A 25,640-nucleotide genomic window follows, 5' to 3' on the forward strand; every position below is an offset into this window, starting at 1 on the left:
CTGGTAGGCTGCAGTCCATGGGGTCGCGAAAAGTCGGACACGACTGAGCAACTTCACTTTCACTTTTCACTTTCATGCATTGGAGAAGAAAATGGCAACCCACTCCAGTGTTCTTGCCTGGAGAATCCCAGGGACAGGGGAGCCTGGTGGGCTGCCGTCTATGGGGTCACACAGAGTCAGACACGATTGAAGCGACTTAGAAGCAGCAGTCTAATATTTTAGTTTTACATATGAATTTAGTTCACTTATAAAAGTAATACATGCTATTATTAAAACTACAGATGTTTAAGATGTGATAAAATAGATAATAAATAAGCTTACTTATTAATTCTACTTCTTGATATTGTAAAGTATATTTTGAGGGACAAATTATATTATGCTCGTACATATACTCTTGTACACCTGTATGAGTCTATTGGTAAATTCCTACGATGGAATTGCTATGTTGAAAGATAAACATACTTAAACTGTAATGCATATGTCATTCCAAAACATTTGTACCAATTTTTCTGTCATCAATAATGTATGAATACCTTGCAGTCTTATTACCGTTACTAAAGGATGTCATGAACTAGGGCGTGGAAGCAGGAGTCATATTGAGATGCTATATGGCAAATGGCTTAAAACTGCCTATTAAACACACCAATGTCCTACACACATATACTGGTCATTCTTCCTTGATGCCATCTAATGCAAAGCCCCAGTTTCTTCATGCTGCTGACTACTCTCCAATCTTCCCCTTCAAGGCCACAGTTTGAGTAATGGAATAAAGAAGTAGTGTAAAGATACTTTACGGAATAAATTCCATATGCCAAGAACTGTGCTGTTTTATTTTAACTTTTCAATATTCAAAATACCAGTATACCATAATTAATATCATTAAAAGTAGATTTTATGCAAGAGGTATTATTAGAGATAGAAAAGATATTTTGTGATGATAATTATATAACAATCCTAAATTTGCCTACACCAAAACCATAGCTGTAAAATATATAAAGCAAAAGTTGATAGAACTGAATAGAAAGAAAAATAAATAGATAAGTTCACAGTTATAATTGGAGATTTTAACAAACCTCTAAGTAAAAAGACAAAAATTGGTAACAAATGAGAAAATTTGGATAACATGATTAATTAACTTGGTTGAACATGTACAGAACATTGTATCTTAATAACTATAGAGAAAATATTTTTCTCAAAAGCACATGAAATGTTTTACTGAATAGACAATAAGCTGAGGCAAAAAGTAAGACTCAACCAATATCAAATAATTTAAATCTTAGAGTATGCTTTCTGGCTCCAGTAGAATTAAACTAGAAATTAATAATGGATTATCTAGAAACTCCCCAAATTTCTGCAAATTAAGCAATAGCCTTCTTTTTATATAGTGCATATGCTAATAAAAGAACCCAAAGTAAAAGTTAGAAAATATTTGAAACTGAATAATAATTAAAATATGTCATAGCAAAACTTACACAATGAAGCTAAAACAATGGTCGGAGGGAAATTCAAAGAAGAAAAAATATGTTTTAAACAAATAGTTTGTTTAAAACTATTCAAGAGAATAGAAAAATAGGAAACGTTTTCCAACTTTTTGAGACCAGATAGCCTTGATACTAATACCTGGCACGACCATTAAAAGAAAGGAAAAGTTAAGGCCCATCTCTCTCATGAACACAGATGCAAAAAATCCTAACCAAATGTAAGGACACCAAAAAGTATACTACATCATGATCATGAATTTATTCTAGGAATGTAAGGGGGATTTAATATCGAAAACTCAAACCCTTGTAAGCCCCCATATTACCAGCATAAAAAATAAAAATCAATAGATGCATAAAAAGGACTTGGGAAAATTAAAAACTTATTTATGATTTTTAAAAAGAAAACTGTTAGCAAACTAGGAATAGATACAGACTTTCTTCATCTGATGAAGATATCTACAAAATATCTCTAGGTAATAACATACTTAATGGTAAAATATAGGATGCTTTTTCATTTGGGATTGGGAACAAGAATAAAGATATCCATTCTTTCCACTGGTATTCAATGCTGTCCTGGGGAGAAGTACAAGTGTAATAAGAGAAGGAAACAAAATAAAAATATTATAAGATTGAAAAGGAAGAATATTATTATTCATAGATGACATAATTATAGGCATACACAATCCAAAAGAATCTATAAACTACTAGAAATAAATATATTTAGTAAGTTCTGTGGAGGAAAAGTCAATACACAAAAATCTGATATATTTCTATATATCAGCAATAAACAATCAGAAAATGAAATTTTCTAAAATACCATTTATAATAACACCTCCAAATTTTATAAAACCATGGAAATAACTTTAACCAAAGGTACATAAGACTTTTACCATTAAAACTATAAAACATACTTGAGCTCAAATAAGTAAAACTTAAAATGAAAAGATATTCCAGGACCATGGATTGAAAGACTCAAACACTCAATGTTATAAAAACGTCAATTCTTTCCAAACTGATGTATAAATATGTATATATTTATTTATTTTAAGTAAGAAGTGGATTTATTTAGAAAGATACACATTCCATAGACAGAATGTGATTTGTCTCAAAAAGGAAAAAAAAGGCTTTGGGAGAAATACAGTCCACCAACAGAGTGTGGGCCATCTCAGAAGGTGAGAGGCCCTGAAATATGAGGTGGAGAATTTTTATAAGCTGGGTAATTTCACAAGCTAATGAGTGGTAGGATTATTCCAACTATTTTGGAGAGGAGTGGAGATTTCCAGGAATTGGGTAACCATCATTTTTTTACCTTCTATGGTTGACCTCAGAATTGTCATGGCGCTGGTGGTTGTATCATTTAGCTAACATATTACAATGAGCATATAAATTTAACATGATCCTGTCAAATCCAGCAATTTTCTTCTGGTAGAATTCCCAAGCTGATACTTTCATAGTTAAATGCAAAGGACCAAAAATAGTCAATATAATTTTGAAGAAAAATGAATCTAGTGCTTACACTACTGAATATTAAGACTTATAAACCAGCAGTAACTAAGACAAAACAGGACTGAGATAATAAGCCTAGTCATATAGAGTCTGGAAACAGGTCTTCACACTTGCAGTCACCTCATTCATAAAAAAAGCTCAACTGCAACTCAGTGGGGGGGAAAGGAATGCGTGCTCAGTTGCTCAGTCGTGTCGGACTCTTGGTGACCCCATGGACTGTAGCACACCAGGCTCCTCTGTCCATGAGATTTTCTAGGCAAGAATACTGGAGTGGGTTCCCATTCCCTTCTCCGGAGGATCTTCCTGCCCCAGGAATCAAACTCAAGTCTCCTGCGTCTCCTGCCTTGGCAAGTGGATTCTTTACCACTGAGACACTTAGGAAGCCCTAGAGGATAGAGGATGATCCGGTCAATAAATGATCTGCATGTACTGCTACCTAGAGAGCAAAACAAAACAAAAATCTTGAATCCTACCCCATACTATATATACAAAACATAATTTGTGATAGATCACAGAACCAACTGTGAAAGGTAAAATGACAAAGCTCTAGAATAAAATATTGTCTAACATCTTCATGAACTTGGAAATGCTGTCTCCAACATGACCCAAAAAACATTACCCATAAAATAAAACATTAAATTGAATTCCATTAAAATTAAGAACTTCTGTTTATCCAAGAGAACTGCTAAGACAAGCCACAAACTGGGAAAAGATATTTGCAATGTATACATCCAATAAAGAACTCAGTACCCAGAACATCAAAAGAACTCTTAAAAATCAACAAGAAAAAGACTAACCTGATAAAAACTGGACAGAGACTTGTAAAGGCACATTATAACAGAGGATATCCAAATGACTAACAATTAAATGAAAAGGTGTCTAATCACATCAGTCATCAGGAAGCATGCAAATTAAAACCACAGTACAACATGATTATACCCCATCCAGTGTGGATAAAATTGTAAAGACCAGCCACACTGTGTACTAGTAGAACTGTAGATCAATCAGTACACCATTTGAAAAGTGTTTGGGAGATCAACTATGGCTAGACATACACCTCTTCTGTGTCTTAGCTATTCCACTCTTGGTACATACCCAACTGAAGTCAATGCTTATATCTATGGCACTGTTGTTTAAAATAGCTCCAAACAGGAAATAACCCAAACCTTCATCAAAAGCAATCAGTGAGTAAATTGTGGCATATTTTTACAATGGAATACAAAGGAAAAAGAGCACGATTACTGCTACATAAAACAACATAGCTGAAATTCATGCTGAAAATATTAGGTGAAAGCAGCCAAACACAGGAAGACATACTTATATTTCTGTTTATATAAAATACACAAATAATCTGGGCTACCTCTGACAAAGCCAGATCCCAGGTGCCATGGTGTGAGATGCTATGTGAGCCAAAGTCTCTGTGAGTCTGTTTAGGCTGAACTTGGGTACCAGAGAGGGTAGAGCTGCCACCACAGCCTGCCCAGTGGGTCCATGCTAACTCCACCCTCTCCCTTGGGACACAAGCAGCCAGTGGTGTTAGGAGATGAGGCAGCAGCAAGCACTCTCCACTGAACAAGCAGTCAAAGCCCAGTCAGCAGGGAAGGCCAAGCAAAATATAAGCAGCTAGATCATCAAAAAAGCAAGAGAGTTCCATAAAAACATCTATTTCCGCTTTATTGACTATGCCAAAGCCTTTGACTCTGTGGATCACAATAAACTGTGGAAAAATCTGAAAGAGATCAGAATACCAGACCACCTGACCTGCCTGTTGAGAAATCTGTATGCAGGTTAGGAAGCAACAGTTAGAACTGGACATGGAACAACAGACTGGTTCCAAATAGGAAAAGGAGTACGTCAAGGCTGTATATTGTCACCCTGCTTATTCAACTTATATGCAGAGTACATCATGAGAAGCGCTGGGCTGGAAGAAACACAAGCTGGAATCAAGACTGCTGGGAGAAATATCAATCACCTCAGATATGCAGATGACACCACCCTTATGGCAGAAAGTGAAGAGGAACTAAAAAGCCTCTTGATGAAAGTGAAAGAGGAGAGTGAAAAAGTCGGCTTAAAGCTCAACATTCAGAAAATGAAGATCATGGCATCTGGTCCCACCACTTCATGGGAAATAGATGGAGAAACAGTGGAAACAGTGTCAGACTTTATTTTTTGGAGCTCCAAAATCACTGCTGATGGTGATTGTAGCCATGACATTAAAGGACGCTTACTTCTTGGAAGAAAAGTTATGAGCAGCCTAGATAGCATAATCAAAAGCAGAGACATTACTTTGCCGACTAAGGTCTGTCTAGTCAAGGATATGGTTTTCCCAGTGGTCATGTATGGATGTGAGAGCTGGACTGTGAAGAAGGCTGAGCGCCGAAGAATTGATGCTTTTGAACTGTGGTGTTGGAGAAGACTCTTGAGAGTCCCTTAGACTGCAAGGAGATCCAACCAGTCCATTCTGAAGAAGATCAGCCCTGGGACTTCTTTGGAAGGAATGATGCTGAAGTTGAAGCTCCAGTGCTTTGGCCACCTCATGCGAAGAGCTGACTCACTGGAAAAGACTCTGGTGCTGGGAGGGATTGGGGGCAGGAGGAGAAGGGGATGACCGAGGATGAGATGGCTGGATGGCATCACTGACTCGATGGACGTGAATCTGAGTGAACTCTGAGAGTTGGTGGTGGACAGGGAGGCATGCTGCAATTCATGGGGTCGCAAAGAGTGGGACATGACTGAGCGACTGAACTGACTGAACTGAACTGAAACTGCTCTGTCATGCCAGGTAATGCCTGTCACAGGCATCTGCTCCAGCCATAGCCTAACAAGGGCAGAGTGACCCAAGGCTCAGGCACCTCAGGAATGAAGGGCTGGGTCACTCCATCAAGCAAACAACACAGATCAGCCAAAATACTGGCTAAAAATTAGGGAAATTGCTGATGAAGAAAGGAAATAATACATATCTGTACTGGTCTTGGGACCAGCTGTAGCAGCAGGCATCACAACTTATTTCAACAACTCTCTTGCTTTGGGTATTTTAGGAGATTGCCCATGACCAGCACTTCAAAGGAGATTCTATGAGTGACTAGTCTTGTACCTTTTCTCAGTGAAAACGTGAACTAGCTCGTGCCCCTACCCCCAATTCCAGCCTTACCTTATAATAATGGACTAGATATAATGAAAGGACATGAGTGGATCTGAGCAGTTCAAGAAGTAAATTGTATTGGACTCACCTTATTGAACCTCTTTAGGTTTGTTTGGCCTCACCTGACCCAATGGGCACCTCAGTCACTCCTTGTGGGCCCAAGTGGATCTACGGCCAGAGGTCAAAAGGCACCACTTGGAATCTTTGCCTGTTTATATACCATGAGGCATAGCATTTTTCTTTTCTTTTCTTTTTTTTGCAATCAGCTGCTGAAGGTTTGGGTGACACAACAAGAAAGTTCAGGGGAAGTGATCACATGTAGATGAGAAGGATCCAAACAAACACTTTCCCTTCCTCCAACTGCCCATTAGGAGACATCCCAGATGGCAGGGCAGCTGAATCTGCAGGGTGTGGCCTGCTGATGTCTATGACACCACAGTGGTATAATAAGTACTTTTTATTGCTTCCCAGGCTTCCTTGAATTATTTCCATTTTCTTTCACTCCCACTGTTCTGGAATTAGACTTGCAAATCACTAGTACATAAGCTTGCCTAGGCTGTCTTTTCTAGAGAACCCAGGGGAAAGACATGTATAATGTGTGTGGTGGGGTGTCTGAGATATCTTAAAATGTAAAACTTTTAATGATGTATGCATATTAAATACATATATTTAGTAAATAAGCACTGAATAAATTATATTAATGTAAAAGCATACTTAGATTATCTGGACAACCACTTTATAATTGGGTACTTCCACTCTATTCCAATGCCTCACTTTTGATTAATCACAGATTATATACTTAAGCAACAAAGCCACAGTCATCAAGGCAGTATGGTACTGGCACAAAGACAGAAGTATAGATCAATGGAACAAAATAGAAAGCCCAGAGATAAATCCACACACCTATGGACACCTTATCTTTGACAAAGGAAGCAAGAATATACAATGGATTAAAGATAATCTCTTTAACAAGTGGTGCTGGGAAAACTGGTCAACCACTTGTAAAAGAATGAAACTAGAACACTTTCTAACACCATACACAAAAATAAACTCAAAATGGATTAAAGATCTAAGCATAAGACCAGAGGAGAACATAGGTAAAACACTCTCTGACATAAATCACAGCAGGATCCTCTATGACCTACCTCCCAGAATATTGGAAATAAAAGCAAAAATAAACAAATGGGATCTAATTAAACTTAAAAGCTTCTGCACAACAAAGGAAACTATAAACAAGGTGAAAAGACAGCCTTCGGAATGGGAGAAGATAATACCAAATGAAGCAACTGACAAACAACTTATCTCAAAAATATACAAGCAATTCCTGCAGCTCAATTCCAGAAAAATAAATGACCCAATCAAAAAAGGGGCCAAAGAACTAAACAGACATTTCTCCAAAGAAGACATACAGATGGCTAACAAACACATGAAAAGATGCTCAGCATCACTCATTATCAGAGAAATGCAAATCAAAACCACAATGAGGTACCACTTCACACCAGTCAGAATGGCTGCGATCCAAAAGTTTACAAGCAATAAATGCTGGAGAGGATGTGGAGAAAAGGGAACCCTCTTACACTGTTGGTGGGAATGCAAACTAGTACAGCCACTATGGAGAACAGTGTGGAGATTCCTTAAAAAACTGGAAATAGACCCAGCAATCCCGCTGCTAGGCATACACACTGAGGAAACCAGAACTGAAAGAGACGTGTACCCCAATGTTCATCGCAGCACTGTTTATAATAGCCAGGACATGGAAACAACCTAGATGTCCATAGGCATATGAATAGATAAGAAAGCTGCGGTACATATACACAATGGAGTATTACTCAGCCATTAAAAAGAATACATTTGAATCAGTTCTAATGAGGTGGATGATACTGGAGCCTATATACAGAGTGAAGTAAGCCAGAAAGAAAAACACCAATACAGTATACTAACGCATATATATGGAATTTAGAAAGATGGTAACGATAACCCTGTATGCGAGACAGCAAAAGAGACGCAGATGCATAGAACAGTCTTTTGGACTCTATGAGAGAGGAAGAGGGTGGGATGATTTGGGAGAATGGCATTGAAACCTGTATAATATCATATGTGAAACGAATCCCCAGTCCAGGTTTGATGCAGGATACAGGATGCTTGGGGCTGGTGCACTGGGATGACCCAGAGGGATGGTACGGAGGTTCAGGTTGGAGAACACATGTACACCCGTGGTGGATTCATGTTGATGTATGGCAAAACCAATACACTATTGTAAAGTAATTAGCCTCCAATTAAAATAAATAAATTTAAATTAAATAAAAAATAAGTACTAATTATTGGGGCTTCTTTTGTGGCTCAGCTGGTAAAGAATCTGACTGCAACATGGGAGACCTGAGTTCAATCCCTGGGTTGGGAAGATCCCCTGAAGAAGGGAAAGGCTTTAGCGTTCTGGCCTGGAGAATTCCATGGACAGTCCATGGGGTCGCAAAGTGTCAGACATGACTGAGCGACTTTCATATGCTAATTATTAGCAACAAGTACTAATTTAATTTTTATGAGTGAATGTCAAAGAAAAAGACAGACAAGATGAAACCGATGCTTACCACAATGCAAAGATCAAATGATAGTATAGGAAGGGATATTTCAAGTAATTTGAATACAGGAAAGTGGTGGACCAATATGAGTTTTCATCTGAGACTTGGCAATCTTAAGAGAATCTATACAGTAGCTGGCAATAATCTAAATGCCTCTCACCTAAGAGACACTTAATTTCAGTAAAATAATTTAATGCTAATTTGAATTTTATTGGGTAATAGAAGCTATCAAATAATGAAATATAGGTCTGATAAGGAAACTTGAGGGAGTTTGCCTTGCACAGTCAGATATTAATTTTATCTTTTCTAATGTTGCTTGCTAATGCTTTTGGTACAGGTAGATTGTCTAAGAGAATAATAAGAGGTGCTGAGGTTATGTAAAGATCAAAGAGGATAAAAATAAAGACCATTATGAGGGATAGCTGGAAATATGGTTTACACTTAATGAATGCTTATCAAATACACAGAACAGTCAGGCTTCCACTGGGCAAGCAGGGGTTAGAGGGTGGTGTTGGGTGGGTCGGTGTCCCTGACTGGGCAAACATTTGTAAGAAGTAAACATCTTTCAATGGTAAAGCTGCCTGTCAGCTGTGAGTCCTTCCAGGGAACCGGATGTGGCTCCCCACCCTCAGTCCCAGCAACTGGCAAAGGTGAAGGCAAAGTTAACATTCCTCTCAAAATAAAATATTTAAAAGTACACAGAATTTGAGACCAAGATATACTTATCATTCATCATAGTGAAGACAAATGCAATAGTGAAACAATTTGGGGTCAAGAGGTTAAAGTCCTGCAATAAACCACCGCTGATAAATCGGAAAAATGTGTGTCTATATATTCATATATATAGGGGTAGGGAAAGATGCCTCCATAACCAACATTTTCCAAAGAGAGAACTCAAAGGCAGATGTACAGCAATGGGGTCATTCAAGAATTCTGTTTTCATCTTGGTCCTTCACCTTCTGGAAGGGGCCCTGAGTGATTCACTCATTCAGCTGAATAATAATGGCTATGAAGGCATTGTCATTGCAATTGACCCTAATGTGCCGGAAGATGAAACACTCATCCAACATATAAAGGTAAGTCTGAAATGGTAACTATTCATGCTGTTTTGAAAAATTAAGCATAATATATTGATAGAACAAACATGAGTTCTCTAATTCCAGCTGTGTGACACTGGAAAGTTTTTTTTTTTAATCTGTGCTTGCATTTCTTCAGCTATAAAATGGAAATAATGCAACCATTATGATTCTCCTGAGGGATGAGATAATAAGTGCAATGCATATAATTCAGAGCTTGATATACTGTTGGCACTTACTAAATGATATCTCTACTTCTTGGCTGTAGATGACTTCACTGAAAATTATTTAGTTCTACACCAAGGCAGAGCCAACTATATTTGGCAGATATTATGAAATGTGCAGAGGGTAATTCCTTTGTCTGATTTTACCTTTGGTCTTATCAGAGTCTCCTTTTATTCTCCTGATTAAACCCTCCCTTCCCTGTGATTCTAATATAGGTGTCCAAGATGCAAATCTTAATCTCTGATTTAAGAACAAACCTTACCCTTCCAATGGGAGGAAACCCTGCATTTTACCAGGCCCAATGCAAGGCGTCTTCTCAGGGGTGCTGAGCAGCCTTATTTCACTTGTTGCTTCTTCTATAGGGGAAGGAAAAATTAGGGAAGAGAACTCTTTCTGTCCACATAGAGGCATCTAACTGCTGTAAGATGGAGGGATTAGAGAGGTTTTGTACAACAGCAAACAGCAAAGAATAAAAAGGAAATGCCTTATAAAAGCCAATCCTGGAAAGTGACTGTAGCCCACCCAGAGGTAGTACTATATAATGGGCAAAACTACTGGTCAACAAAATGGGGAAAATAATAAATATCTTCCTCACAGGACTTTGTGAGGATTATCAATCCATGCATATAAGGGAAGTTGGATGAAGGGTATATGGGAACTCTACACATTTTTTGCATGTCTTATCTGTAAGTCTAAAATTTTCTCAAAAACTTAGAATACCTTTAAAAATGTATGCAGAATGCCTGGTACATATTAAGAGCTCAACAAATGGTAGGCAATTCATCAGTCGCCAGGTCTCCTTTTAATCTTAGATGGAAAGGGCTCATCATTTCTCACCAAGCCAAAAGGACTGAGACTTGTTTCTGGGAAAAGTTCCTCTGTGTAAACTCAGAAGTTAATAGTACAAGGGCCTCAAGGGTTGCCTCAAAAGGTTCCTTGCTCTGAACAGGTGAACAGGTGCAAACCCAGAAAGAGGAGTTAGGGGAGAGAACCATCTCAACCACCAGAGTAGCCTGGGGCTAGAGAAGTGCAATGGTTGAAGAGGAGGGGAAGTTCACCTGTTCCAACCAGAAGACCGTCAGGTATTACTTCTATCAGTGAAAGGGAAATTCATGCCTTGTGAAATCTCTAAACAATCAGAAACATTAGGTGAGTCTTTGATTATCTCTAGTAAGAAGATCAAACCAATCTTAAGGGAAATCAACCCTGAATACTCTCTGGAAGGACTGATGCTAAAGCTGAAGCTCCAGGGTTTGTTCATCTGATGTGAACTGCTGACTCATTGGAACAGTCCCCGACGGTGGGAAAGATTGAGGGCAGAAGGAGAAGAGAGCGTCAGAGGAGGAGAGGGCTGGATGCCATCATGTCTGATGCAATGGACATGAACTTGGGCAAACTTTGAGAGATGGTGAGGGACAGGGAGGCCTGGCATGCTGCAGTCCATGGGGTCGCAAAGAGTCAGATATGACTGGTGGACTGAACAACAAACTTAGAAATAGCATTAGCAAAAATGAAGCAGCCATTGGAGCAACGGACAAGGAAAGCTGGGAGAAAAATGTGACCAGCATGTTTCTGCCTCTGGCTGGACAGTGAGCAGGCCTCAGGAATAAGTGAAAAGGAGCCAGAAGAGCCTTTCTAATGACAATGGTGACTTGTATATTTATGGTGCTTTGGCCACCTGATGAGAAGAACTGACTCATTCGAAAAGACCCTGATGCTGGGAAAGATTGAAGGCGAGAGGAAAAGGGGACGACAGAGGATGAGATGGTTGGATGGCATCACCGACTCAATGGACATGAGTTTGAGTAAACTCCGGGAGTTGGTGGTGGACAGGGAAGCCTGGCGTGCTGCAGTCCATGAGGTCTAAAGAGTCAGACACGACTGGGCAACTGAACTGAGCTGAGAGAAAAAGCAAAAGGACATTCATCTCACTCTCTTTGGGGGTTCCTCCTGAGAAATATACTTCTCACTACCATTATTCAATTGGTTCTCTGGTATGAGTCCTAAACAAGTTGGGTATGAGAGAAGTTGGTTTCCGCAGTTACCTTGTCACAGGAACACTTTTAAGGACAATAGTGTGCTCAAGAGTCCCTGAGTAGTTAATAAAAGTGAGCCCCTGTTTGATGTTGCAGATCTGCGGTCAAGGGACCTCACTGTGGGCTTTGCCACCTTCCTGGTCATCCCTCAGTTCTCTGCTTTTTGGGGAGACTCTCCCCTTGGTGTCGTGTGAGCAGAATCCTCTAAGTCAGTTCTTAAATACCTGCTTCAGCAAGGCCGTACGAAAGGTACTCCATTCACAATACCAGCAGGTGGCGCTGCAGCAGTGCCCCCAACTCTCGTCTGGGCTGCGGAAGCGGTGCGAGCACACTTCATAAGACAGAGTGAGAGTCAAGAAGCTCTCTCCCCCTCGCGCCCCCTTAACACACGCACGGTGGGAGTAGTTGGGGTCTCCTCAATGGATGCAAGCCCAAGCACCTCCTGTCTTGGCACTCCTGGACAGTTTGCCCCTCATCGTAACCTCTTCATTCACTCATTTGTTCGTTAATCCAACGAGCATTTACAGAGCATTCACATTATGTCAGGTACTAGGAATTCAGTGGTCGACAGTATATTATCCCTGTTCTTAAGGAGCGCATCATATAAATTTCATTCTCAACGTTCTTCAAACCTCAAAAGCTCAACTGTCTATTTGGATATGAGGTCACTTTCTCAAAATATGAAACAGATGTCAAAGATTCCTTATTAATGTTCCTGATAAAACATAGAAGACATTTCATGCTGCTTAGCTGTCTTCATAGGAGACACTGAAAATTTACATTTCTCAAGTTAAATTGTAATGTAATGTTCGAACATAGGAAGTTTTATACCTATTTTTCATCTTTTTAGTGATACTCAATATTTTTATTTAAAAAGTGATACAATATTAAATTTGCCTAGTAGTTGTTCAAAATCTGGCTTTTTTGGAAGGAGAAACAAATCGTTTTGAGAGCTTTTTTTAAAACTAGCAAGGCAACTATTATCATTACCATTTGAAAAGACAGAAACTGAGGCTCAGAGAGAGAAATTCCCCAAGTTTATCCCCAAGAAGTAGCAGAACAGGATTTACTCCTGCATCAATACACAAGTACTATTTTCCCATATAGTGATGAACGGTCTCTGCTTCTAAGCCCACCCCCTAGGATTAGATAGATGTCTAGGCATCAGTCTCTCTGGTCTGTTCCAGTAAGGTCTGTTTCCTCCAGCAATGATCCTTTTTTCTTTCCTCTCTTGCATTATAAGCTTTGTTCTTTTCCCCACTAGCACATACATATGTTACAATAGTTCCCATTCCAAACAAAACAAACCTCCCTTGCCCAAAATCTTCCTTCAACTACTGCTTCATTTCTTGATTTCCTTTTAATTTGTGGAAACATTTCTTGACCTGCTGTTTTCATTGCCCACCCTATTGAATTCATTCATATAGAGCTGTCGTCTCCATTCCACAAAACGACTCACTCAGGTTGCCAAATTCAGTGCTCAGTTCTTAGTCCTCATCTTCCTTGATTGCTCAGCAGCGTTTAACTCTGACGGCCAATCTCTCCTTCTTGAAGTGCTCTCCCATGCCTTCCCATCTCCTTCCCCTGCACTGGCTGCTCCTTCTGAGTCTCCTTTGCTGGCTCTTCCTCTTCCCACTTCTGAATGCTGGGGCCCCTGGAGTTCAGTCTTCCATCTTCTTCCCTCTGTCTACACTCATTTTTGCATTTTTCAGTGATTTTCAGCCCTAATATTCCCAATTTCCCTTTCTATAATAAATATCTTGTAATATCCCTTCTACTGTCTTGTCATGATGCATTTCAGGAAAACTATTTCAGGGAAACAGGCATTTGTAATTGAACACTACAGCTCTTTTGCTTTAGAGAAATAAAGTTAGGCATAATTTGAAAAGAGATTATATACTTATGCCACTTCGTTGTATCTAATACTTAGTTTTATACTAAAAACAAACACTATCATAACATTTGGGCTTCCCTGGTAGCTCAGTGGTAAAGAATCCACCTATCAGTGTAGGAGACTAGGATTCAATCCCGGGTCGGGAAGATCCCCTGGAGAAGGAAATAGCAGCCCACTCCAGTATTCTTGCCTGGAGAATACCATGGACAGAGGAGCCTGACTTTGCTTCAGTCCATAGGGTCGCAAAGAGTCAGATACGACTTAGCAACTAAACAACAACAACAAAATTATTACAGGAGGTGTTGAAGTTGTATTTATTTTAATTTGACTTTCTTTTCACTACTACTTGGTGTGAGATGTTGAGACTAATACTCTCTAATTCTCAGTTTCTCATTAAAAGGTTCATTGATCTTTAAAGGATCGATGAAATGAAACTAAGAGTTAATATTTGATAAGCATTTGTGCTAAGCAAACGTGGTTCCAAATACTTTCTTGACTTCATTTGATCCTCACAACAACCTTATGGACTGCTCTCTGTAATATTTTCCATCTTATAAATGGGGAAACTGAGGCTCAGGAGTGATTAAGGACTTTTTTTTTTTTTTTTTTTGGCCACACCACGTGGCTTGTGGGATCCTAGTTCCCCAACCACGGATGGAACCCAGTCCCCAGCAGTGAAAGTGCCAACTCCTAACCTTTGGATCACTAGGGAATTCTCTCAAGGAAATTTCTGATGTCCCACCATAAGTGCTGAGCCAGGATTAGTGCCTGCTTCTGAAGTCTTCATTGTCAACCATTACACTGTGACACAAAGCATGCAATAAAAATCTCAAAAAAGGCTAGCTACTATTACTAACAAAATAATCTCCTTTTCTTAGCTTGATAAATAGCCAGTTTCTGGAAATGTGAAATACAAATATAAATTAGAATAATTGGTAATTTCATCTTTTTTCTGTTATTAAGCATGCTTCTTTATATTTATTTTCCACCCGCACCCACCCCAGGATATGGTGACTGATGCATCTCCGTATCTGTTTGAGGCTACAGAAAAAAGATTCTATTTCAAAAATGTTGCCATTTTGATTCCTGAAAATTGGAAAACAAAACCTGAATATGTGAAACCCAAACTTGAGACCTACAAAAATGTAAGAACATTAACTTCTTTTTTCAAATTTAGTTTTATTTTGTGACTTAGATTCTTTTATCAAAATATTCTAGAATCAAATAAAATTGTTTCAATATAGTCTGCTGTGAATAAGGTCAATTCATTTGCTGAAATTTTGTAATGATGAAAAATTTTTCTTCAATTTCAGGCTGATGTTCTGGTTGCTGAACCTAATCCAACAGGTAACGATGGACCTTATACTGAGCAGATGGGAGGCTGTGGAGAAAAGGGTGATAGAATTTATCTCACTCCTGACTTCCTAGCTGGAAACAAGTTGCTTCAATATGGACCACAAGGTATGGGTAGAGATGAAATATTCTGCTAGGTAATAATTCAATAATTTGATGTTGCAAATAGATCAACAATAGCATTATCTTTCTGAGTAAGAACATAAAAGCCAAATAGACTATTATAGCCTGTTTTTCTCACATAAAACAGATTCAGAATAGTGCTTTTTTTCAGTTAGAAACTTATTTCCTTCATATCCTGCAAATATATGTGCATAACTATAATATTTTTAATTTTCAGATACTCAATTATCAGATAATAACTCTGATTAAATAGTTTAGTTAATGTGATGTTAGGTTCCTATGGTTCTGTGGGAAGACACCTGAACAAATTAAATCTCCTGTCTGCAATTCAGATATGGCCAGAACATATGGCAGACATATAATGTTTTCAGACTTTAATGTGCATTCAGATTATAAATGGATTGTTAAAATGATTCTGATTCAGTAGGTGTGGGGTAGGACTCGAGGATCTGCATATTAACAAGCTCCCAGGTGATGCTGATACTGCCTGACCTTGGACCACACTTTGAGTACCAGACAGAAAAGCCTTGATGTTCAGCTCTGACAAATACCTGACTAAAGAAAAAGTCAACATTTCCTTCACAAAATATCATTTATCATTTTCATATGAAACAAACAGAGCAATCTTTGGATAAAACATTAAAAGAAATCAGCAATGGCATGTATACAATATGTACTCTGCAAGGATAATCAAGTGTGATTAGTATTAACTAATTAGGTTAACTAACAACTAGGTTTCTTTATTATCTTAAAAATATTAGGACCATTTTAATTTTTTTCATTTAAATAGGCAAGGCAGAGAAAACAAGCAAACAAAAGAGCGTTGGTGCCTGCATGTCCCACCCCCAAATACACTAGAGCACTTTTACAGACCTCAACAGAGAGGAGTGTCTAACAAACATACCTCTTTGCTCTTCTTTTACAACATCTCCATAATGGGAACAGAAAATTCCCAGTGTATGGCTCAATAAATATGTGTTGAATTGATTTACTTACCAATTGATTTATTTACTTATCAACTTATCCTTCCATGACTACTCCCTCACAATCTCCCCTATCTTTAAGAGGCCATCAGTTATTCCCCGGCTCCTAGAGCAATCTAAAATCCTTAATGTGAGATATTAGGGCTTACTTAACATGCACCTCCTCACTTAATCCTCCAAATTCAGCCTACCTTGGAATTTACATTTCAGAAAAACTGACCGGTACATAAGTCGCTAATATTCATCCAAATATAACAAATTTATTAAGGCCATTTTAAGGTCTAGACAATATGGGCCAAGACATGACAATGAAGAAGTCATGGTACCTGTTTTCATGGAGATAAGAGTCTATAGTGAGAGACTGGCAAATAAGCAATGACAATATAGCGTGACAAATGCCTTAATGGAATATAATGAAAGTGAAAAACGAGGGGTACAAGAGCTAGGTTGAGGATGTCAGAGAAGGCTTCTGTCTGGATATAAGCTTAATTTTGAAAGAAGAGCAGGAGTTATCTCCCAGTCAGAGATAGGGAGATGGTATTCCAAGCAGAGGAAAAATGTGTAAAAATGATCAGAGATGAGCAAAGTCATACGGTGTGACTCTAGAAACCAAAAGGGGTTCAGGAATCCATTGTCATTATGGAGTTTTCGAAGCGGGTGGACAGCAAGAAATATGGCTGCAGAGAGGAACAGGGCCTGAATCATCAGGGACCTTGTATGCATATTGAGAAGTTGGACTTAACCCCGAGCACCATGGGTAAGTCATTGAAGACCAGACACATGGAGCCAGCTGGGTGAGTGTCGCAGTAGTTCAGGAGTAAGTGGCAATGAGACTGGAAGGGTGAGACCAGGTCAAAGCAAAAAGGCAGATGTGGAGTAGGCAGACCTTGAGATCTGTCCACATTTGGGTCATTAGGAAGAAGGACCTTCTTGGCTGCCCTAGAGGTCAGCCTGTGCTGACCTCCATCATTACACTTGCACCCCTAAAGATTTTAGTTATCTAAAATGATGTGTGTCATCTGCTAGACCATGAGGTATGTGAGCACAGGGCACTTGTTTTACCTTAGAATGAATAGCTTCCTGGTACTTACTAAGTGCCTAATTAGCACTTGACAATCCAAAATAAGTAGTCATATTTATAGAAATGTACACGTGTCATATCAAATTAAATCCTTAACTTAAAAAAGTAAAGCATAATAATTTTCAGAAGAATTACTTTCTCTGAATGTAAGAGGGTGATTTTGCCATTCTTATTGTAATTAAGTGTTTACAACATTTTTTCACAGGAAGGGCATTTGTCCATGAATGGGCTCATCTACGATGGGGAGTATTTAATGAGTATAATAATGACCAGAAATTCTACCTATCCAATAGAAGAAAAAAACCAGTAATGTATGTACATTTTGATTAATTTTCCCAAACTGTTTTAAATTGCAACCAATTTTGTCTTGAATTGAATATTTTAAAAATGTCAGTCTTTTATCATATTTTCCTCTTTCATTCTTAGCGTCTTCTCTTTCAGCTTCCCATAATACTACTACTTTTGTTCACTTTACAAGTGCTTTAGATGAATTCTCTACTCTGCAACTACAAATCGTTTGCCTCTTTGTGTGTGTGTACAACTAGAAGAAATTCGCAGGTTCTACATTCAGGATCTCCATCTTCCTGTCTCATAATCAGAGACATAACACTTCAGCGCCTTGCAGGTAGAATAGTATCTGTGTGAACGATATCAGAATGAATGGGCCTGAGAGACACTGGGGAACTTAGCTGAAAGACAGTCCAAACATTAAAACAAAACAAAATTTCTCCCAATTTGAATAAAACCCTATATGGTGTCAGCAGAAAGCAAACTGAATACTTAGAAAGTACCCTGGCTGCCGTAATTTTACAGGTAAGTTCTTGGACTCAAAAGTTTCAGGAAATAAACTGCTTTTATACAAATATTAAAGATAGGGAGCTTCCCAATTCATATTAGAGAGTTGGCATAATTCAGATACTAAAACCTGACAGATAGCATGCAAAAGAATTGTGTAGATACAGCTTTCCAAAAAGATTACAAATAAAAGCATAGTAAGTTACACCTGGACTAATTACAGAAATAACAACACACCAAGGCCAAGAAGGATATCTTCCAGATATCAGAAAATGCTATGATAATAGGTAAGTAATTAATATAGTATATCAAGGAAAAAAGAAAATTATTCCAACAGATTCTGAAGGAATTTGATAAGCTCGCACATTTAAACCTCAGTTAAAAACAACAGCCTCTTTTAAAAGACTAGAGCTGGGGCAACAGCCCTCCTCACTTTGCTTCTAGTTCTACTCCCACGATGGCTCTTTAAGGAGAGGCACTCAGCTTCAGTTTGGTTACTGTCTTTACTCAGCACAGTTTCCAAAGGAAGCTGCATGGAATTCAGAATGCTGCCTTGGCTTCCCCTTTCTCCCAAAGGAGCATCCCTGCCTTCTGCTTTCCCTTTTCTTTATTACACTCAAATTCTGTCATTTGACATTTTCTCTCCTCTTATGTCACTTTAGGTATAAAAAGACACTAAGTACCTCCCAGAGCTGTACACAGTCTACCTGATTCCTTTAGCTTGTTCCCTCCACACACTACAGCATCCATTCCCCAGTGTTAATGTGATCACGTTAGGTAAGCCTCTCAAATCTCAGCCCACAGATGACATTCAGCCCTGACAGCTGCCTTTCCCACTTCTTGCTATGCTTCCAGATGGAAACTGTATTCCCCTTGAGAGAAAAGCTGATAGTATATATTCTTTCTATGGGATATTCTAGAAATATCTATACATTATTTTCATCCTTCCACAGATAACATTTTGCAAAACTGACATAATTACCATGTCCTCTTAACAATAAATTTTGTTGTAACATATAAATAGTATTCATTGTTTATCTACCAATTTTTTATTACTTCTAAGGCTTAGAAACAACTACAAAAATGACAGTACTACCCATAATAGAAGGCTTCCTTAATATGAAGCAGAACATCAATTGAAAGCCTACTGCTTACATAGTATTTAGTAGGGAATCACTAAACATTCCCAGGAATATGATAAGAATGGGAACTAGAAATTATCATCTTTAGAAAGTTATAGCCAGTGCATTAATGTGTTGGGAAGGTTAAAAAAACAGGGGATACTAGAAAGAGAGAGAGAAAATTGCTTCTAGGCAGATGATAATGTGATCCACTTTGAAAGCCTGAAGGGAAAAACAAACTAAAATCGACAAGGGAAGTCAATAAGGCAATCAGATATATTTGAAGAAAACTCTAAGAAATGTGAAAGCTACATCTGAAGAAAACCACAACACAAAATCCTTCTAAAGAATTTAAAAGAGAATTAAGATTAACTGAGATATTTTTAATTCATAGAATATGTAAATTTGACCCCAATTAATATATAGGTCTTATGAAACTTTAGTCAAAACAATTCTATTTTTACATCATTTTAAAGACCCTGAGCTTATCCAGTAGATAGCAGCTGCAAACATTTTTGAAAAAGTATAGTAATAAAGGAAAATTTTCTTGTTGAATTTAAAATATACAATAAAGCTACATTAATTAAAACAATGCAAACTAGTAGGCATGCAATAATTTACTATTTGATATAGCTAGAATTATAAATCCACAAGGAAAGACAAGATTTCTTTAAATGTCAGGACAATTTTTAACTATGTGGGGAAAAAATTAATAGACTCTCTTTCAACTGGATAGACTTATTCAGTATAAAAAAGTAAAACCATGATGAAAATGAGAAGTATATTAATAAATATCAAATTCCTAAATGGTGAATGTCTTCTATTCAAGAGTTGGAAAAAGACATAACTAAAAGAATGAGGAATTTGACTACATATAAATTTAAAACTCTTTGCATATAGATCAAACATAAACTAAATTAAAAATAAAAAACAGAAAAAGATGTTTGCAAATATTTAAAAAACAGGCCTTTAAAAGCTTAACATTATAGCAGATAAAAGAAAACAATAACACCCTAATAGAAAAATAGACACGAGAAAATAATCTATATAAAAGAAGAAATAAAAATGGCCAGTAAAAATGTAAAAATGTTCAGACAGTAGTCGTCAAAGAGGTGCAGATTTGACAAAGATGACAATCATTTATTACCTAGTACTAGTGCCTGTCAGTGGGATTGTTGCAGGAAGGGGGAACCGTTCCAGGGCCTGAAACTGGGCTGTTGTCTAACACTTGGAAATGAATTGTCTGAGGAGACACATGTGCTGACAAAGTAAGAGATTTTATTGCGAGAGGGCATCTGGGTGGAGAGCAGTAGGGTAAGGGAATCCAGGAGAACAGCTCTGCCACATGGCTTGCAGTCTGGGGTTTTATGGTGATGGGATTAGTTTCCAGGCTGTCTTTAGCCAATCATTCTGACTTGGAGTCCTTCCTGATGGTGCAGGCCTTGTTCAGCCAAGATGGGCCAGAGAGAAGGATTCTGGGAGGTGGTTGAACATGTGGTGTCTCCTTTTAACCTTTCCTGAACTCTTCTGGTTGGTGGTAGCTCATTAGTTTCGTGTTTCTTACCAGGACCTCCTGTCATAAAACAATGCATGCAAATAGTTACTATGGTGCCTAGCCAGGGTGGGTGGTTTCAGTCAGTGTGATTCTCCTAACAGGATGAGTGCTCTCATAGATGGTTATCAGAGAAATAAACTAGAATAACCTTGAGTGAAGTGAGTGAAGTCGCTCAGTCGTGTCCGACTCTTTGCGACCCTGTGGACTGTAGCCAACCAGGCTCCTCTGTCCATGGGATTCTCCAGGCAAGGATACTGGAGTGGGTTGCCATTTCCTTCTCCAAGAATAACCTTCCTGGAAAGCAATTTGATGACACATATCAAATTTCTAGAATTCTTTCCTATTTCTTGATCTACTAATCTTATGTTTAATAATCCATTTTAAAGAAAATATTAGAATAAGTTCTATCGACAGACTTTAAAATGTTCAAATTTCTGAATCTGACCATTTATTCTGGGTGTCAGTCATAGCAAGCCTGGAAATAGAGTCAGAATGTGATGCACCAATTTCATTTATTCACAGAAGTTTTATTTTTAGCACCAAAAAATTCATGGAGGAAAAAAATTAAGTAAATTAGGCTAAATTCACATTGTAATTTCAAAATGTGAAGTTATTAAAATCACATTTTGAAAGAATATTATGAATTATAATAATACATTACAATTTAAACGTACTAAAATACTAAGTTTTATAAGATTAGACAGTAAAGCTATACATAGAATGTCATGCTGATACATAGAGAAGGAAATGCTTTAGCACATTAACAATAGTTTATCTCTGACAGTGGGATATGATTTTTTTCTTCTCTTCTTTAGACTCTTCCTACTTTCCAAATTTCTTATGTTCATATGTTTTTTTATATACTCAAAAAATAAGATGTGGGGGAAAAGTACTCCATTCACAACAGTGACAAACTCATAAGCGTATAAATAAAAATCTAAAATATCTATATAAACACACACGAACTATGCAAAAACTGTATGACATAAACTAGCTGGATCAAAACAAACAAACAAATTTTAAAAAGTCAGCAAAACTTTCTAGAGAAACAAAAGAGGATCTTGATTTTCCAGGAATGACAGGACCAGATTAGAAAGTGCCTCAGGACTTTGGTCCTTATTAATTTTTAACAGTGGCTGTAAGTCAGCCTTAGCTTTTATGCTGCATAGAAACACTTTCTGATATCATTTTGGGAACCCTCATATACTTTCTGGTAAACAAAATTACTCTGATGAGAATTTGATAATTTTAATATTTAAGGTGATACATTTAATTCTTAAATTATAAAGGGAAATTATAAACAATGCTGTCTGTACAAACTGACGAGAGTCCAACACTTTGAAATTATCATTTCACTTAAATATCTATCTGAATATATCTGCAGATGTTCAGCAGGTATTACCGGTGAAACTGTAATAGAGAAGTGTCAAGGAGGAAGCTGTGTCACTCAACCATGCAAACATGACAGAAAAACAGGACTGTATGAAGAAGGATGTGAATTCATACCTCATAAGAGTCAGACTGAGAAGGCTTCAATAATGTATTCACAAAGTATTGATACTGTAAGTGCCATGTCCTTTTTCTTCTTTTTTTCTTGACATGAATTTAGTGAGGTTTTTATCCCAGATGATGCAAGATAGGGTGAAATGTTAGGAAGTCAAGTATCAGTATCAGTATCACTTCAGTGGCTCAGTCGTGTCCGACTCTTTGCAACCCCATGAACCGCAGCACGCCAGGCCTCCCTGTCCATCACCAACTCCCGGAGTTTACCTAAACTCATGTCCATTGAGTTAGTGATGACATCCAACCATCTCATCCTCTGTCATCCCCTTCTCTTCCCGCCTTCAATCTTTCCCAGCATCAGGGTCTTTTCAAATGAGTCAGCTTTTTGCATGAGGTAGCCAAAATATTGGAGTTTCAGCTTCAACATCAGTCCTTCCAATGAACACCCAGGACTGATTTCCTTTAGAATGGACAGGTTGGATCTCCTTGCAGTCCAAGGGACTCTCAAGAGTCTTTTCCAACACCACAGTTCAAAAGCATCAATTCTTCAGCACTCAGCTTTCTTTATAGTCCAACTCTCACATCCATACATGACTACTGGAAAAACGATAGCCTTGACTAGACGGATCTTTGATGACAAAGTAATGTCTCTGCTTTTGAATATGCTATCTAGGTTGGTCATAACTTTCCTTCCAAGTAATATGCATCTTTTAATTTCATGGCTGCATTCACCATCTGCAGTGATTTTGGAGCCCCCAAAAATAAAGTCAGCCACTGTTTCACCATCTATTTGCCATGAAGTGATGGGACTGGATGCCATGATCTTAGTTTTATGAATGTTGAGATTTAAGCCAACTTTCTCACTCTCCTCTCTCACTTTCATCAAGAGGCTCTTTAGTTCTTCTTCACTTTCTGCCATAAGGGTGGTGTCATCTGCATATCTAAGGTTATTGATATTTCTCCCAGCAATCTTGGTTCCAGCTTGTCCTTCTTCCAGCCCAGCATTTCTCATGATGTGCTCTGCATATAAGTTGAATAAGCAGGGTGACAATATACAGCCTTGACGTACTCCTTTTCCTATTTGGAACCAGTCTGTTGTTCCATGTCCAGTTCTAACTGTTGCTTCCTGACCTGCATATAGGTTTCTCAAGAGGCAGGTCAGGTGGTTTGGTATTCCCATCGCTTTCAGAATTTTCCACAGTTTATTGTGATCCACACAGTCAAAGGCTCTGGTATAGTCAATAAAGCAGAAATAGATGTTTTTCTGGAACTCTCTTGCTTTTTCCATGATCCAGCAAATTTGGCAATTTGATCTCTGGTTCCTCTGCCTTTTCTAAAACTAGCTTGGACATCTGGAAGGTCACGGTTCACATATTGCTGAAGCCTGGCTAGGAGAATTTTGAGCATTACTTTACTAGCTGTGAGATGAGTGCAATTATGCAGTAGTTTGAGCATTCTTTGGCATTGCCTTTCTTTGGAATTGGAATGAAAACTGACCTTTTCCAGTCCTGTGGCCACTGCTGAGTTTTCCAACTTTGCTGGCATATTGAGTGAAGCACTTTCACAGCATCATCTTTTAGGATTTGAAATAGCTCAACTGGAATTCCATCACCTCCACTAGCTTTGTTCATAGTGATACTTCTTAATGCCCACTTGACTTCACGTTCCAGGATGTCTGGCTCTAGGTGAGTGATCACACCTTCCTGATTATCTTGGTCGTGAAGATCTTTTCTGTATAGTTCTTCTGTGTATTCTTGCCACCTCTTCTTAATATCTTCTGCTTCTGTTAGATCCCTACCATTTCTGTCCTTTATTGAGCCCAGGTTTGCATGAAATGTTCTCTTGATATCTCTAATTTTCTTGAAGAGATCTCTAGTCTTTCCTATTCTATTGTTTTCCTGTATTTCTTTGCATTGATCGCTGAGGAAGGCTTTCTTATCTCTCCTTGCTATTCTTTGGAACTCTGCATTCAAATGGGTATATCTTTCCTTTTCTCCTTTGCTTTTCGCTTCTGTTCTTTCACAGCTATTTGTAAGGCCTCCTCAGACAGCCATTTCGCTTTTTTGTATTTCTTTTTCTTGGGGATGGTTGATCCCTATCTTCTGTACAATGTCATGAACCTCCAAACATAGTTCATCAGGCACTCTGTCTATCAGATCTAGTCCCTTTAATCTATTTCATGTCAAGTGAAGAGCGAGCAGCTTTTCTCTATTGGACAAAACAGGAGAACATAATCAGGAATAAAGTCCTATCTTTCCCAGACCCCTTGCTTAGTTTTGGTTTTTTGTTATGTTGTTGTTGTTGTGTTTTATTTTGTTTTGTTTTGTTTTTTTGCTCCTCCATCTTCTTTCTTCCACTAGCTTTTAGTTTAATGGCTTAAAACTACTTCAAATATTCTTAAAGACAGACAAACACAAGAGTTAGTTATATAAGAAATTCATCCAGGGGATCAGGTACTTTTTTCTGTGAGTAATAAGGACATGATCAGTAGCCTTTAACTTTCAGAGATCTTTCAGCCTGCATATTTGTTTTTGGTTGTTAACTAAAATTTTCTATCTTTTTAAGAATGTTGGTGCCATTAGGGAGTTTGTACATAATTTTAATAGCTTTAAATAGTTTTAAAATACAGATCTTTCTCCATCCCATTGTAAGTTGAAAATGCATTTCATATACCTCACCTACTGAACATCTTAACTTAGCCCAGCCTGCCTCATGCATCCTCAGAACATTTACATTAGTTTTGGGCAAAACCATCTACCATGAAGTCTGTGGCATAATAAGGTGTTGAATATGTCCTATAATTTATTGAATACTGTACAGAAGTAAAAAGACAGAATGGCTGTAAGCACATTACTTATTTGCCCTCACAAACATCTGGTTCACTAGAAGCTTCATAGAGCTCAATGCCACTAGCCATCATCACCAGAGAGTATCATACTGCATGCCACAACCCAGGAAAAGATCAAAATTCAAAATTTGAGGTATGGTTTCTACTGAACTTGTATTGCTTTTGCACCATCAGTTCAGTTCAGTTCAGTCGCTCAGTCGTGTCCAACTCTTTGCGACCCCATGAATTGCAGCATGCCAGGCCTCCCTGTTCATCACCATCTCCCGGAGTTCACTCAGACTCATGCCCATCGAGTCCGTGATGCCATCCAGCCATCTCATCCTCTGTCGTCCCCTTCTC

At 38.2% G+C, this 25,640-nt stretch overlaps 1 protein-coding gene across 1 annotated transcript in view; it reads left to right on the forward strand.

Annotated features, from left to right (window-relative positions):
- Window positions 1-9,575: 9,575 nt before the first annotated feature.
- Window positions 9,576-25,640, forward strand: part of CLCA1 (chloride channel accessory 1) — a 37,125-nt gene continuing 21,060 nt past the window's right edge. The window contains exons 1-5 of the mRNA XM_069596540.1: window positions 9,576-9,784; window positions 14,944-15,084; window positions 15,253-15,400; window positions 17,685-17,790; window positions 22,335-22,512. Coding sequence (XP_069452641.1) covers window positions 9,623-9,784; window positions 14,944-15,084; window positions 15,253-15,400; window positions 17,685-17,790; window positions 22,335-22,512 — 735 coding nt within the window. The 5' untranslated portion in view covers window positions 9,576-9,622. The remainder of the gene's footprint in view (window positions 9,785-14,943; window positions 15,085-15,252; window positions 15,401-17,684; window positions 17,791-22,334; window positions 22,513-25,640) is intronic.

Source organism: Ovis canadensis, chromosome 1 (assembly GCF_042477335.2).
Source record: "Ovis canadensis isolate MfBH-ARS-UI-01 breed Bighorn chromosome 1, ARS-UI_OviCan_v2, whole genome shotgun sequence".
Classification (NCBI taxonomy): domain Eukaryota; kingdom Metazoa; phylum Chordata; class Mammalia; order Artiodactyla; family Bovidae; genus Ovis; species Ovis canadensis.